A 16403-nucleotide genomic window follows, 5' to 3' on the forward strand; every position below is an offset into this window, starting at 1 on the left:
TCTGGCACAGCTGGCTGCCGGCGGAGCTCACGGGCACGTCACCCCCCCTGGCCTCTGGATGTCTGGAGTCTTGATCTCCTCCATACCTGCTTCATGCCCTGGAGGACGGGACTGTGGCCCCCCACACCCTCTAGCAGATCATTACATGAAGGAACCTTTTAAATACAAGCGCGTCCATGCTCACAGGTGTACACACGGGTGCTCACACACACAAACTACACCCTTTTTGGCTCCTACCTCAAAGCACACTGTGCGCTGTCGATCTTACGTGCTGCACAATAATGTTTAATATTTAATATTTACTGTTATAGTCCCATAGATCATCGTGATGATGTTGTGTATTATATTGCTCTTTTTTTCCGCTTGTTTTCTCTTTTTTCTTTCTCAACAGGTGATCCAGGTGATTGATATGTATTTTGTGTCTGCTTATTTTATTGGTTTTTGTTTTTTGCCCTATATCACCGTTCCTCTTCCCCGCTGTTTTTCTTTCCCTCTTTCTTTCTCCCCTTTCTTTTCCCCAGTCAAGTCTGTCCCGTATTTAGCAAGTGAAAATAAAATAAAATAAAATAAACAATAAAAGCAAAGGTGAATCTACGGAAGAGGATTAGGGCCACTGGAAAAAAAAATCTGAGAAAAAAGTCAGAATTCTGAGATTAAAGTCAGAATTCTGAGATTAAAGTCAGAATTCTGACTTTTTTCTCAGAATTCAGGAAAAGAAGAAAAAAAAAAGACGTGCCCACTTTTTTTTTCCAGTGGCCCTAATCCTCTACCGTACAGATGTGATAGTTGTGACAGTACAAAATGTGACAGCCAAAAGAAAAAAAAGTTCTGTTCAAATGTGTCAGTTTGAAAAGTTTGTACTGCTGAATAAGCTTAAAGAAAATCCAGAAAACCTTCAAAAATGCATGTTGCTTAAATTACAGCACAGCAGAGGCAGTTAAAATGTCAAAGTCGTGCAACCTCACAAGTCACATGCAAGAACTCAAGCAATTAATTCTCACACAAACATCTAATAAAATAATAAACTGATAACATTTTATTTCCAGACGGAATTCTTCTGCTGACATGCTTCAGATGTTTTGCTGCTATCTGGTAAATGGTGCCTGCGTTCTACACCATCCATTTGTTAGTGGCATAGCATACTGTTGTTATTAGATACATGAACATCCCTATAGCTAAAAACAGAGCAAAAATTAATTGAACTTTTTCTCAGCAGTGCACACACAGTGACTTTAACATATAATGTACTGTATATTGCAGTGTACTATTAAAAATACAAAGCAATGCACGCATTTATGCACATGGCAGAAACTTTATCTTGCTTTTTTCAGAAAGACCCACATTTGTGATTTTAAACCTGGGTATACAATAATTTATTTTGGACAGGGCCTACATCCCTCTCTACCTCATGCCTCCTCCTCAGGTTTGCTGGTTTTTACTGAAGTTAATTGGCTGCATATAAAATATAACACACTGTTGGGAGATCATCCTGGGATTGCAGCATCACAATAATTTGCCCCTCTTTGTAAATCTTATCCATAGTCTGTAAAATGAAATACATCTTTTTTATATATTTATCTGATGTGATCTAGTGGAACTTCTTTCATCCTCTCTGCTGAGGATTTCTGTGATGGTAAAATTCCATTCATCCATCACTTAAACACACTTTGATCAGTTAATATAGATCAGAGAGCTATAGATTATAGAGGTTATATAAATCTCTGTTCTTCGTGCAAGGCAACAACTCAACAAGAAGTAGGTTTTATTATAACAGTGTTGTTGTAACAAGGACCCAGACTGACAGGCAGTTTTGCCAGCATGTGAATGTTCCTATATATGAGCACAGTGTTAAGCACATTCAGCACATTCAGTGGCACGCTCCTGCTCCAGCTACCTACTAAAATAGAGAAAGCATAACCACCAGATTGGGCCCAACTACCAGCCAGCCTCACTGACACTTTCCCCTGAACCCACTGCCCCACCCACAGCATGAAATGGAAAATGCATTTACAATTAATGTTTTCATAAATAGTGTTTACATTTACTTTGTTTATAATGTTGTGGCAGGGAGGTGTGATCTTTGGCTCCGCTGCAGAGGAGGGATGGTGCAGCGGGCTCGAGGGGCAGTGCCAGGGAGGCTGAGGTTCAGGTGGAGGGAATTAGCGTGATGAACTGTTCCTTTTTTAGTGATGCCAGGGACCAGCAGTGGAGAGTGGAGTGTGGAGCCAGCTAGAAACCTGTCCACGGAAAACTGAGAGGTGCCAAACTGGAAGCATTGTGTGTGCCATAACCTTTGAATAAAAAGCAATTAAACAGTTACTGAACACTGTATAGGTCCGAGTCATTCACAAATGTTAATTGTTTTCATGAGTGGTTTGGCCTTTGCAATGAGTTATGGGATGGCATTTTCCCCTATTTGTTAAGGCTGGTCCCAGTGTATCCTATCCTAAAAGAGGATCCTATGCTTAGCATTTTTTATTTTCAGTGGAGAAGACTTTCTTGAACTTAACATGGAGGTTGAGCTATCGACCGCTTCAAACCCTGCGGCTAAATGAACTAAACAGCAGTAATTTCATCTTGTTGACTACCTTCCATCAGACTGCAATTTCTGATATTATTTGTGTGTAGACACATTTAAGTCAAAGTACTTGAATCACAGATGGTGATAAAGAAAATCAGTGTTAAAACAACACATCCTCAGTAAATTTAATAATCTAATTCAGTCAATATAGCAAGGACTGCCTGCTCACTCTTATATACTGTTGTACTATTGGTAAAATTTGTACAATTTTAGGTAAAAATTTACTTCAAGTCTTTAAAGAATAAGTACTTATTCTGTTTTACTATTAAACACTTTAATCATCATAGTTTATAAAGTCAACTATTCATGAGCTAAACAAAAAGAGCTTGTAATAAGTTCCACTAAAGATTTGATATAATCTGCTACGATAGTTTTTTTTCCTTTCCTCTGTTACTGTAGCACAGTTCCTGTTTGTCTTGGATCAATAAGGCTGTAGCGCCTCTTAGTGGCCATTAAATACTGTACATTTCAATTAATGCACTGATTAAAATGAAAGACGCACTGATAGTTATTTAAATAAACATTATTCCAAACTAATAATGATACAAACTTTGTTTCTGATGTCTCTCCTCCAGAAGAGTCCCTCTTTTATAATCAGATACCATGGTACAGGTTTGTTCTGGAGAACAGACGAAGATGGGTTTTAAGAAGGCATGGACCACAGAGAAATACTCTCTAACTATGATAGGACTTTCCAGATGACTGCTTATGCGAGCCCTTCATCAGTTTGTGAGTTACTGTGTATTTTAGCTCTTTGGTGTACATAAGAGTAACATCATCACCACAATGAACAAATTAGTGAACAAAACAAACTCAGATGGACCAGGTATCTACAAGGAGGAACAGGATGAGCACGACCAGAGCCCTACAAAATGATCTCCAGCAGGCTACAAGCGTGATTTTCTCTGACAAAACAATCAGAAACGGACTTAATGAGGGTGACCTGAGTGCCCAACGTCCACTAGTGGGCCCTGTGCTCACTGCCTGGCACTGTGGAGCTCAATTAAGATTTGCCAAAGAAGAGCAGAATTCAGAATTACCAGGTCCATCACTGGTGCCCTGTGCTTTTCACAGATAAGAGCAGGTTCACCTTGAGCACATGTGACAGACATGAGAGGTTCTGGAGAAGCTGTGCTTCTATGATTTCTGCAGTGATTGTTCTTGTCATCCTCATTTATACTCGTTATACTGGTGTCATTAAATATTGTTCCATTTCATTTTAAGGCTTTCTTTGAACTGCAGTCTATTTAATCTATTTCTAGATTTGTTTTTCTAAAAGAAAATAGCTATGCGATGTCTGTTGTCTGTTTGTTTTTGATTTTTTTTGTCTGGCAACAAAAAGTCTTTGCATACAAATGTCTGACCATGTACTAATTTACAACAAGTGTAACAACATGTTCACAATTGGCCTACAAAATTTTATTATTACCTTTGGGTAATAATACTGTAATACATTTCTTTGCACTCTGGGTAATATTGTGGTAGCTTGATCAAAGTAATGCATGAGCTAGCTGTGCCCCGAGAGCTGTTCTTTAAGTGATGATGTATGAATCCTGCTTCCGGGCCTAAACTACTCTGTGTTTATTAAGCCTGTTGTACTGTTAAAATGTTTTAATGCTTTTTATCTTGTTCTATTACATCTGAACAAGCCCCTAAAAACAGTCAGTGATCACTGTCAGCCTAACCATCAGAAACCCTTGCATTAACTTTTATCAAGTAGAAAAAAGTTAGCATTCATCCTCCAGCTTCACTGTGTTTATATTATGCTAACATAGCTGTGTCACTAGCGATCACGTAGCACATCACTATATACCAGCTAGCCCAACTTCAGTAACCCTACAGAAGTCACTGCTGTTAAGCTTTCTGTCTTCATTTATGTTGGACGTGGTAGCAGAGCTGGTATATCATGTTTAGGTGGAAACAAGCAATCTAACTTATAACTCTGTTAAATTTCATATATTCTGTTTTCATGGATGCCTGGATGCTACACCTGGTAGAGCAGCCACACTGATCATTTTATTAAAGATGAAAGAATTTAGACAGTTTGTAACTCTCAGTGATGCCGCAGAGTTCCTTTGACTTTGGGATCTGCAGCGGAGTTTGGACCTGGAAACGGCTAATGACATCAGACTTAATGGCTGGATAGCATTTCTATTGCTTAATGCATAATTGTGTTGTGAATATTCATCCTTAATATGTAAAAAAGCATAAGGTTCAGAAAAATTATAGTAATTACAAAATGGTACATTTCAGGCTAGAATGGCAAAGGGGAACCTGTCAGTAGAGGAACGAAAGAGAAGGAACAGGGATAATCAAAAAAGAAGGAGAGAAAAAATTAACAGCCAGCCTGAGTTGAAGAAAGAGTTTCTCATAAAGGAAAGGGAAAGATGGAGAAATAGAGTGAAAGAGGGAAAAATAAAGAACATCAGTGATCTGAAAGAAAGAGAAAAAAGGCAGAAGAGAAGGTTTTGGAAAAAAGCACAGAGAGTCAAAAGGAGAGAAAGTCCAGCAGGGGCTAAACACACAACCACAGAGAACTTTAGGAATCAAGGAGTAGTAGGCAGCTACTTGCTGGTGAACTATTAAGATGTAGAACTTAACATGTGCAAAAACAGAATTGTTATGATGTGTCTTGTGATATTACAAAGGTTGTTCAGGCTTAATGGTCATTTTGAAAGAAATAATATCTTGTTTTCTATTAGTGTGTCACCACCGTCAGATTTGTGTCACCACCGTCAGCACCTTGTCAACTCCATAATATGGAGTTTTTGTTTATTTTTCTCTTTTGGAGAACCATATATTTTCCTCCCTCATGATCTTCCAATAAAAATACGTAATTTTCTCAATAAATGTGTCATTTGCATGCTGCTTAATATGATTGTTTCTTATAGAGATTAAATACAAGCTTCTGAAAATATGTATGACTGTAACTCTAATAATAAAAAGCCAAAACAATCTTACTTTTAAACATGATATAATTCGTTTGAATACATATGTGCATAAACAATAGAATAGAGAAGCTGCTAATAGTCAAAATAGCTGAAACAACTTAATTTAAAATATATATTTTTGCATTTCTTTGTGTCTGACGGTGTTGACACAAGCCTTGCACTTCTCCAGCAAAAACATAAATTATTAAAAAATGTTACACCTGGGAGATTGTACCAAAACATGGTGAGACAGCCAAAACTTTGTGTAACAATTATATGTAGATATGTTTTTGAAAACTCAAAAAATAGATGTTAGAAAATTAAAACCTGTTTTGTCCCTAATCTCAGGAATCACTGGTTGAAAATACTATTTAACGTGCAGCCTTAGATGCACTCTTAAAAAAAAAAAAAAAAATTATATTCCCTACTCTAACATTTACACATACTTCCATCTGCGTCGGCTTATCCTTTCCAGGGTCGCAGGGGAGCTGGAGACTATCCCAGCTGTCATAGGGCGAGAGGGCATAGGGCAGCTGTACACCCTGGACAGGTCTCCAGTCTGTCACAGGGCTAATACATAGAGACACAGACAACCATTCGCACTCACATTCACACCTATGGGCAATTTAGATTAATCAATTAACCTATCCCCACTAACTGCATGTCTTTGGACTGTGGGAGGAAGCCGGAGCACCAGAGTACCCGGAGGGAACCCATGCAAACACTGGGAGAACATGCAAACTCCACACAGAAAGACCCCAGGCTGATGGTGGAACTGAACTCAGGACCTTCTTGCTGTGCAGCAGCAGTGCTAACTACCATGCCAGCGTGCTGCCTGTATTTACACATACTTAAAGGACAAAATGCAGCAGCGAACTCAGTGGACACACAGCAGCAGGTCTCTCTTCATCCTTGTTTTGCACAAGTAAAAAACACAAATTGATGGTATAATTGATAAAAGGCAGTCTCGATTAATATTTTCCTCATTCAAAGTAATCAAAAAAAAACTTAGGGGCCCTTTAGCCCTAAGAACTAATACTTAGGGATGTTGCAATTAGGATGATTTGAAGTTCTGTCTCCACATGCTAATTTAACTGAAATCAGCCATGTTCTTGCCAACCAAATTACGCTTCGTCTTGTAAATAAATATTATTTCATTAATGCTAGTTCAAATGTGTTTATGAGTTAATAAAATATGAAATTGTCAAATCACAATTGTTTTTCTTATTTTTTAAGTTAATAAAAAATAAGAAAAAGTTAGATGATGTAAGCTGTAAAATCAGCAAACAAAACTCTCAAAAGTGGCCCCAGCTGTAGTAGGTCTCAACCTCCCGTTAGCTTCGAGATGGTGGGTGTCAGATCTCCGAAAACGTCGGAGCACTTTTGCAAATATGTGATGTCTTGTAAACCGAGCAGATATCTGACGTTTACACAACTACATTCATGCCTCAAAATAGCTTAAAAGTGTATTTTGTGACCCAGAAAGAGTAATATTACAACTAAGTAGCTGCCGCCATTGTTGGAATTCAACTTTTGCAAGATATCGCAAAAGTCCGTCTTAATTTTTTTTTCTCCCATGTCCCCTGCGGGGCTCCATAGCATCGGCGGCTCACCCACATGTTGCAAAAAGGGCAGTGGGCTCGGTACTGAAGCACTCATCCTCGTCGCCAATTTGTTACGTTTGTAATTAGGTCTTTAGGCGATGTCTGGGTTCAGCACTTTATTTCAGGCTTTACAGCGGCACTCCATCTTTTCTCTCGCCTGCTTTCTTCTTCTCCCCTCTCTCTTACCAGCCTCATTAGCGGCACCCCTGGTCTGACAGGGTAACATCGTGTAATAATTTGCCTCCTTTGTTATAGAACCTTGTCATGCAACACAGAGCACCTGTATAAAAAAGCCCAAAGCCGACTGTACTTCCTCAGGAGGCTGAGGTCTTTTAACATCTGCAGGAAGCTCCTGAGGATGTTTTACCAGTCGGTGGTTGCTGGAGTACTTTTCTATGCTCTGGTGTGCTGGGAGAGCAGCACAGCAAAGGACTCATCCAGGCTGGAAAAACTGATCAGGAAGGCTAGCTCTGTGGTCGGCATGAAGCTGGACACTTTGGTGAAAGTTGCAGAGAAAAGGACACTAAAGAAATTGCTAGACAAGAAATGCCACCCCACACCATTACTGACCCACTGCCAAACTGGTCATGCTGAAGGATGTCGCAGGCAGCAGAACGTTCTCCACGGCGTCTCCAGACTCTGTCACTTCTGTCACATGTGCTCAGTGTGAACCTGCTTTCATCTGTGAAGAGCACAGGGTGAAATCACCGCCAGCATTTAAAGGTGACCAAAACATCAGGCAGAAAGCATCGGTACAGAGAGTGGTCTGTGGTCACTACCTGCAGAACCACTCCTTTATTGAGGAAGTCTTGATACTTGCCTATAATTTCCACCTTTTTTCTATTCCATTTGCACAACAGCATGTGAAGTTGATTGTCAATCAGTGTTGCTTCCTAAGTGGACAGTTTGATTTCACAGAAGTGTGATTGACTTGGAGTTACATTGAGTTGTTTAGTTGTCCCCTTTATTTTTTGAGCAGTGTATATATTTCCACTAAATTAGATTTTTTTTTTATTATTATTATTTTTTTTTTGTGGTATTGAGAAACCTCTATGACAACAGCTCAGCAGATCAGATGGATCCTGAATCTCACACAAATTCACTCAAATTCACTTTACATTAAATATGAACTTTGGCCTCATTTCATGTCTTCTATCTGAATGCAATTTCTGATATTATTTGTGTGTATTTGCATTAAAGTTAACCTATTTGAGACACAGGTTTTAATAAAGAAAATTACTGGTCGAATAATGTTCAGATAGTGTCTAATCGTTGTCGTAATCAATGGGGCTTTACATAAATTTTGTCAAATTTGGGCATAATAGACATTTTTGGCTATTACATCCTCATATTTAATATGTTTGCTGAGCTAAAGTATAGAAGATGAAATATCCCAATATCTTATTTATAAAGCAGTTTTAATCAACTCTTGCAAAAAAATTTTCACAAAATGAAAAAGAATTAGAACTAAAACACATTACAAAAAATGTAAGACTACATACAGGTCCTTCTCAAAATATTAGCATATTGTGATAAAGTTCATTATTTTCTGCAATGTACTGATAAACATTAGACGTTCATATATTTTAGATTCATTTCACACAACTGAAGTAGTTCAAGCCTGAAATTGTTTTAATATTGATGATTTTGGCATACAGCTCATGAAAACTCAAAATTCCTATCTCAAAAAATTAGCACATTACATCCGACCAATAAAAGAAAAGTGTTTTTAATACAAAAAAAGTCAACCTTCAAATAATTATGTTCAGTTATGCACTCAATACTTGGTCGGGAATCCTTTTGCAGAAATGACTGCTTCAATGCGGCGTGGGAGGCAATCAGCCTGTGGCACTGCTGAGGTGTTATGGAGGCCCAGGATGCTTCGATAGCAGCCTTAAGCTCACCCAGAGTGTTGGGTCTTGCATCTCTCAACTTTCTCTTCACAATATCCCACAGATTCTCTATGGGGTTCAGGTCAGGAGAGTTGGCAGGCCAATTGAGCACAGTAATACCATGGTCAGTAAACCATTTACCAGTGGTTTTGGCACTGTGAGCAGGTGCCAGGTCGTGCTGAAAAATGAAATCTTCATCTCCATAAAGCTTTTCAGCAGATGGAAGCATAAAATGCTCCAAAATCTCCTGATAGCTGCATTGACCCTGCCCTTGATAAAACACAGTGGACCAACACCAGCAGCTGACATGGCACCCCAGACCATCACTGACTGTGAGTACTTGACAATGAACTTCAGGCATTTTGGCATTTCCCTCTCCCCAGTCTTCCTCCAGACTCTGGCACCTTGATTTCCGAATGACACACAAAAGTTGCTTTCATCCGAAAAAAGTTCTTTGGACCACTGAGCAACAGTCCAGTGCTGCTTCTCTGTAGCCCAGGTCAGGCGCTGTTTCTGGTTCAAAAGTGGCTTGACCTGGGGAATGCGGCACCTGTAGCCCATTTCCGGCACACGCCTGTACACGGTGGCTCTGGATGTTTCTACTCCAGACTCAGTCCACTGCTTCCGCAGGTCCCCCAAGGTCTGGAATCGGTCCTTCTCCACAATCTTCCTCAGGGTCCGGTCACCTCTTCTTGTTGTGCAGCGTTTTCTTAAAACAATGAAAGGCTTGAACTACTTCAAGTGTGTGTAATGAATCTAAAATATATGAAAGTCTAATGTTTATCAGTACATTGCAGAAAATAATGAACTTTATCACAATATGCTAATTTTTTGAGAAGGACCTGTATATGAAACACTCATGAGGTAGCTACTCTGATATGAACTGTTTGACAGTTTAGCAGCAGTAATGGCAAAGGATCACATACACTTATTATTCATTTTATTGTTAAGTTAAGTTACTGTGTTGTGTTATGTCATGTCGTGTTGTGTTGTACATAGTGCCAATGTGGGACAGTTTTCCCATTTCATTGTAGTATTGTACTATGTATGACTGTGCAATGACAATAAAGAGTTATCATATCTTATCTGTCTCCTGTTTACAACTCAAAAACATGAAATACCACAAAAGCTGCATTCACAGAATACTTTAATATAAGAGGTTTAAATCTCTTAGTGCTATGTACTCTCTGTCACCGTCTATGGAAGTAATTCTATGGAATTAATGAACCCGTGGAAACGAAACTTGACTTAAGTGAGGATAAGCTGTTTATTCAAAAAGTGGTGACCAATACAAAGCAAAAGGCAAGAGGAAACTAAGGCTAAACTAACTGGACTAAACACTGGACTAAACATGACAACATGAACCCTGGATATGAACCACTTAAACACGATTACCTGAACATGACACATAAATAACAGATAACCTGACAATGAACAAAGGAAAACTCACACACTTAAAACACAGAGGGGTGACGAGGGAAGTAGAAACACATGGGAACAAAGCTGGGACGAACAGACATAACGAACCAGGGGAAACAAAACTAAACACAATGAACACAAAACGAGAGACTGTCAAAATAAAACACACAGCAAGACACAGGCAGGAACATTAGAAGAGGATTGACTGGGGAGACAGAGGAAGGAAACACAAAGAGGGAAGGGAGACAAGTCATGGAGGGAAAGAGAGAGAGCTGGAGAAAGAAGGAGAGACGCAAAACGGGCTGTGAAGAACATACATAAATACACACGAGAGACAGGGGTAACATGGAAACACAAGGGAGGCAACATTAAATAGAAAAGGGAAACAAGACGCAAGGACATACACACCCACAGACCGAGAGAAAGCGAGGGACACAGGACAACGACACAGAGGAAACCTCAAAAACAAGAAATTACAGGAAAACTTTGCAGCAATAACAAGAATAAATTCAGGACTGACTAGTGAAACTTAAATCATAATAGCACAGAAATACTCAAACAAAATAAACTCAGTCCAAGACCCAGAACCTTGACAATATCAGGAATCTGTATGCTCCCAGCTAAAGCCAGAAGGCAATTTACAACATTCAGAGTGAGAAAACTATGAATCCATTTAAATCAGTGATAGATAGAAATGTTCAAATTCTGAAGATTAAAAAAAAAACAACAAAAAAAACATCAGAGAACATTTTTATTAGAGCATCAAAGCAGAGCTCACATCTGAAGCAACATTCTTTACTTAACCGAAATAAAAAGTATATGAACTATTTTTAATCAAAATAAAATTTAGAATTAAAATAAAAGAAACACAAATAAATATATAAAATTAATAGGAACAAAATCTAATTGTAATGTTTCAACCAACTGTTGCCAAGTCTTTGTTCATAGGGGGTCATGTGATTCAGTGCATCTTCAATCTGGAGAATTTTCATACAACTTTATAATGAAATAATAAAATGACAAAATTTCATTTCCAAATGAGAGTCTGTTGCTGTCATCCTTCAGATATTTTAGTGTCATTTGGAAAATACCACATGCTTTGTACGATTCCAATTTCTCAATAAAATTACACACTTCAGTTCTACCAAACAGTCATCATCAGATACATATCTATCAATAAAGTTAGTTTTGCTTTGTAGAAGACTTGTGATACTGCTGCATCGATACTGTGACTACATACTGAAGCAAAATAAAATCACAAATGCATGAAATGTACACACAGGAGCTGCATACAGATGTCTGACCATGCACTAATTTACAACAAGTGCAGCAGAATGTGATCATTACCTGTGCCTAATTGATTCACTGGTGTTTTTAACATATGTATTTGAAACACTGAGGCGACAGCAGCAGCTGGAGGAAAGTCATACAGAGAGCGGAGTGAAGAACTTCTTAGGACACTCAGCTTTGTGGATTTAGTCTCTCAGACTGCTCAGAGCCATCGTCAAGAGCTGGAAGATCAAAAGCATACAGTTTACACATATTTTAGCCTTTTCAAGGGTGTAATTTCTAGTGATTATTGAATACATGGCCTTTGCTTCCCAGCTATGAAAGTGAGAGGGAGATCAGGGCTGTTCAAGTGATCAGATCATGTGTAACAAAAAAGAACAAGTCTGTACTTTGTTTTACAATTAAATAATGCATATTATATCTCTAATAAATGTTCTACATTACTTACAGGATGTAGAAAATTTAGCTGAAACAAACTAAAATCAACCATATCTGTTGTAATTTTGTGTCAATTTCCTTTTTACTTTGATTATTTCCTTCTCACCTCATCCTTCTACTGCCCTATAATCATTTTACTTGACATGAACTTGAACTAAACTTTAGATTTCTCACATTTTTTATTTATGTAGGTCAAAAATGTCACAGCTGTGATGATGGTGAAAGCTAGAACAATCACTGCAGCAGCGATGAAGGTTCCCATGTCAGTGGGCTTTTCTGTTGAACAAAATATGACAACACTTATAATACTGAACCAAAATGTGTGCAGTTACTAAAGAATAAGTGGAGAGAAAATCAAGGACCCGATAGTTGATGAGTCTAACATCGCTAAATGTCACACAAAGCCATCAAAACTTCATTACTTAAGCATTAGTTATGCGCCTTGTGCACTCTAAAGTAGTGATTCACCATAATGCAAATGGTACTTCATTACTTTAACCCAGTTTGAGATGCCATTTTTACGCCAGACTTATGCTACACTTGTAAAGACTTGTCTTTATTGATCAATAAGAATGGCATTTAGGAATTAAATTTGACAACTAAACTGTTTAGTTAACAACTTCATAATATCAAACTCAGTTTTCAAACCCTGCAGGATCCAGTCTTACTCCAGTTGGTCCTGATCGCTGTTTTGTCCAGTTTGGTGATGATGTCCTCATTCACACCAGAGAGCTGAAACACACAGTCGTACCTCTGCCAATCTTCAGGTGTGACTGATGAAAGTTTCAAATCAACACTCAACTGGAAGGTCCCATCATTGTTGGGAAGGATCTCTCCGGGATCTACACCTTCATGAATCTCCTCTCCATCTTTCCTCCAGAACATCAAACCTCTGTCAGGATAGAAACCTGTAGCGTGGCAGCTGATTGGAGAGGAGGGAGTTTTCTGGAGGAGCGACACTGAGGGAAGAACTGGAGAGAGATTGGCAGTTGTCACATTCTTTTTTGAATTTTATTTTACTTTTAATGCAAGAAATCCATATTAACTTTCTATTCTATTATGTTTCATCAGATTGTGTAATCCTACCTGCTGTCTGCAGAAAGCTCCTGCCATACTGCAAATACTCCTTTAAAAACTCAGGGCACCGATGGCCTAAAAAGTTTTTGTTTAATCCTAATCGAGTTTTTTGAGCATCCCATCTCAGTTTGGTGATGACAGCCTGTGGTTTTGGAGTGATCCATGTCAGTGTCTGCAGGTCCAATGCTAGAAGGTCTTCTCCATCATAACTGTACAGATTGAACCCATTAATCTCACCAGTCTCATTATTCCACTCACAGCCATTCATCCTCTGGATGATATGAACACCTGAAAAGAGAGAAAGTAACAGTAACTGTGGTAAAGCAGTACAATGTCAGCACAGCATAGTGAAACTGCACCTTTGGGACAAATCAACATTACAAAAGTAACAAGTGAAACAAATCAGTACCTTCAGTTTGGTTGAAACGTTGCCTCAAAGTCTTAATTGTAGCCTTAAAGAAGTGATGACTGTCATTAGATTGTAAACTATACCACTCCAGGTGCTGAGGATGATCCTCAAAGAATTTAATCCAGTCTTTCTTTAGCTCTGCTCCTCTTACACTGTTGAAGTCACCTATCTGAACTTCATCAACAAGTGCACCAGCCACAAACTCTGGGATACTCTGGACTCCAGAGGTTTCAGTGGAGAAAAACTTCAGGGAGTGTTTTACTGTAAAATTGGCAGGACAAAATCAGATGACATTTGTATTATATAATTTCTGTACCATTTAAGAAGGTTAAATAAAAACTAAAACTTGGTTCAGATTCATCATTTTAATTAATTAAATTAGCACCTTTAAATCTCAATCTTGAGTGAGAGAATGGCCATTCAACAGGGCACTGATAGGAATCTCTGAAGATGAACAGCACAGTCAATTTTAAATACAGTCAAGCAGATGTAACCAGATGTACCCTTGACCTTCTCCAGAAAAGGAGAGATGTTATAACCTTATCTCCTATTACAGTGATTGCCCCTTGTCTCTTCCACCCATCCTCAAGGACACAGAACAAAAGACTTCACCTGTTGAATTTCCCCCGACTGAGTGTCACCAACTTTCTCAGAGTTGTAACTGTGTGTGTGCAATAAAGTTAAAGCTGAATGCTCTTTCATATGTGCACCTTTTAAATGACCCAAAAGTGACATTGCTAAAACATGTAATGAACACATAAAAGAAAAGAAACATTTTCACCACATTGTGTAAGTTAAAAGGATAAAATAGAAAATAAAAGATCAAGTAACCTGCTTTTAGAATAAGTTAACATTTTTTAAATAACTTAACTGTGTGTATAATGTTCTGTAACACTCTGTAGTGCTTTCCTTTCAGCTACAGTCCAGTTTGTGAAAAACACAAGGATGTCACAAGAGAGGATACTTTGAACAAAAGATCTGTAAAAGCATAGCCACAGCTGCTGATCTAAAATTTCTCTTCTATATGCTTAAATATCTCCCTGTGTCTTTTTGACGAGTTAGGTGTTGTTAGTAGTCCATGTCAGGCGTAAAATGGCGACAGCTCATAGCAAAACTAAAAGACCAAATCTCTTACAATGCAATTTGCTGTAAGTCAAGAGAAATATTTTTTAAATAAAAACTTAAATAAACTTTGAATAAAATATCTTACCTGGAGATGCAGCAGGAGAACAGAGGAGTAATATAAGCACACACTTCATCTTTTTTTCCATTTTCACATTCACTAAAACAAGAAAAACAACAGACAAAAACAACTGCAAGTGGTTGCGTGACTTGTTCAAGTTCTGTTTTCTGTTAGGCTGGGGCAAAGTTGTCTGAGTCAGAAAAAATTAAACATTAAACCGACTGTGTGCCTCCAACAGTCTCTCTGTTTTTACCATGGCATGCACACTGGATTCCACCTGAAAGCATAACAAGGACACAAAACAGGACACAAACTCTGGTTTCAGATACTTTAGAGAGATTTATTTTTTTATAAATACTACTTCTGTTGCTTCAATTGAGTTGCAAAAGTCAGCTTGGTTAATAAGAAAAAGAAAAAAACCCTGCAAAAATGTTAAACATTATTATTTAGTAAAACTACATCCCCTATATACTGCAGGTTTCAGGCAACTGAGTTACAAGTACTTATGCAAATAGATAATTTAATATGTTTTATTTCTTATAATTATAGCATCAAACTCGAAACCTGCACTGAAATTAGACTGTTTAAATGGAGCTACTTTAGATGAACAACTTAATGATAGAATTATGAGGACACACATTTGTGTTTTGGGGGATTTTTGTGGAAGTTGTTGCTATTAGTCTAAAATGAAGGCAGGCAGGTTACACAAGTCCAAGATCTTTTAATGCTAATGTGAATTTAAAGGATGCAAACTGCATGCATAACATTTTTTGTGTCATTAAATGTGTAATTCAAAGTCAGATTGATATTATGATTGTCACAAATGGTGTAGTTTTACCTAAATTATGATTCTTCCCTAAATGAACTGATTGTGAGTTTTACTCTACCTGAGCAGTCAAAGCATTTTATACAACATGCTTCATTCACCCCTTCACACTTTCGATTTCTTTTTATGCAACATTCATATACACTATTCATATACACTATGCTCTCCACTCAACAGTACCAATGCCACATCAGCTCCACTAAGGTGCTATTGAAGGCTCTTAGGGTTCTGATGATCTTGTACAGTTCCAGGAATTCCAGGATCAATGTGTGAGGCACTGTCATAGGCTTTCTTGTAGTCCACTTAGGCAGTCTACAGGTTGGTCAGTCTAGTCTACAGTCTCGAGTGACTGCTCTACCTAGCAGGAACTGGTGTTCTCCGCTGGTGTTACTGGTTATTCCTGTCTTGGCCCCACTCATGTATTGAGCTATGTGTCTATTCACCAAATACACTTTATTTACAGCATAAAAATACCCTGATCAGGGAAGAGAATGATTCAAAACAAAACCTAAAGACCCAAAGGTCCCAATCGGGCTCCGCCACACTTCTTGGCTGTTAATGACCTTGTAGTACCATGTCACCCTATTAGAGCACTTCGCTCTCGCTCTGCAGGCCTACTTGTTGTTCCTAGAGTATTTAAAAGTAGAATGGGAGGCAGAGCTTTCAGTTTTCAGGCCCCTCTTCTGTGGAACCAGCTTCCAGTTTGGATTCGGGAGACAGACACTATCTCTACTTTCAAGATTAGGCTTTATAT

At 38.3% G+C, this 16403-nt stretch overlaps 1 protein-coding gene across 2 annotated transcripts; it reads right to left on the reverse strand.

Annotated features, from left to right (window-relative positions):
* Nucleotides 1–11159: 11159 nt before the first annotated feature.
* Nucleotides 11160–15262, reverse strand: LOC145423497 (major histocompatibility complex class I-related protein 1-like). Of its 2 annotated transcripts, XM_080296099.1 has the most exons (6): nt 14851–15254; nt 13641–13901; nt 13241–13519; nt 12823–13125; nt 12329–12430; nt 11160–11937 (listed from the first exon to the last, which is right to left on the reverse strand). In XM_080296099.1, the coding sequence occupies exons 1-6, from the start codon at nt 14909–14911 to the stop codon at nt 11888–11890; spliced, it is 1056 nt and encodes a 351-aa protein (XP_080152225.1). In that variant the 5' UTR covers nt 14912–15254; the 3' UTR covers nt 11160–11887. The 2 variants fall into 2 exon arrangements, with proteins under 2 accessions (XP_080152225.1, XP_080152226.1); XM_080296100.1 differs by lacking the exon at nt 12329–12430 and having other exon boundaries at nt 14851–15262.
* Between the last annotated feature and the right edge of the window lie 1141 nt (nt 15263–16403).

Source organism: Astatotilapia calliptera, chromosome 22 (genome assembly GCF_964374335.1).
Source record: "Astatotilapia calliptera chromosome 22, fAstCal68.1, whole genome shotgun sequence".
Taxonomy (NCBI): Eukaryota; Metazoa; Chordata; class Actinopteri; order Cichliformes; family Cichlidae; genus Astatotilapia; species Astatotilapia calliptera.

What these genes read in the sequence shown, in the direction of transcription:
- LOC145423497 (XM_080296099.1), bottom strand. Translation starts at nt 14,911, where the DNA reads ATGGAAAAAAAGATGAAGTGTGTGCTTATATTACTCCTCTGTTCTCCT. An exon ending in ACGTTTCAACCAAACTGAAG is followed by an intron (nt 13,520 to 13,640) that starts GTACTGATTTGT and finishes CTCTCTTTTCAG; the next exon opens with GTGTTCATATCATCCAGAGG. An exon ending in AGCGATCAGGACCAACTGGA is followed by an intron (nt 12,431 to 12,822) that starts GTAAGACTGGAT and finishes TTTGTTCAACAG; the next exon opens with AAAAGCCCACTGACATGGGA.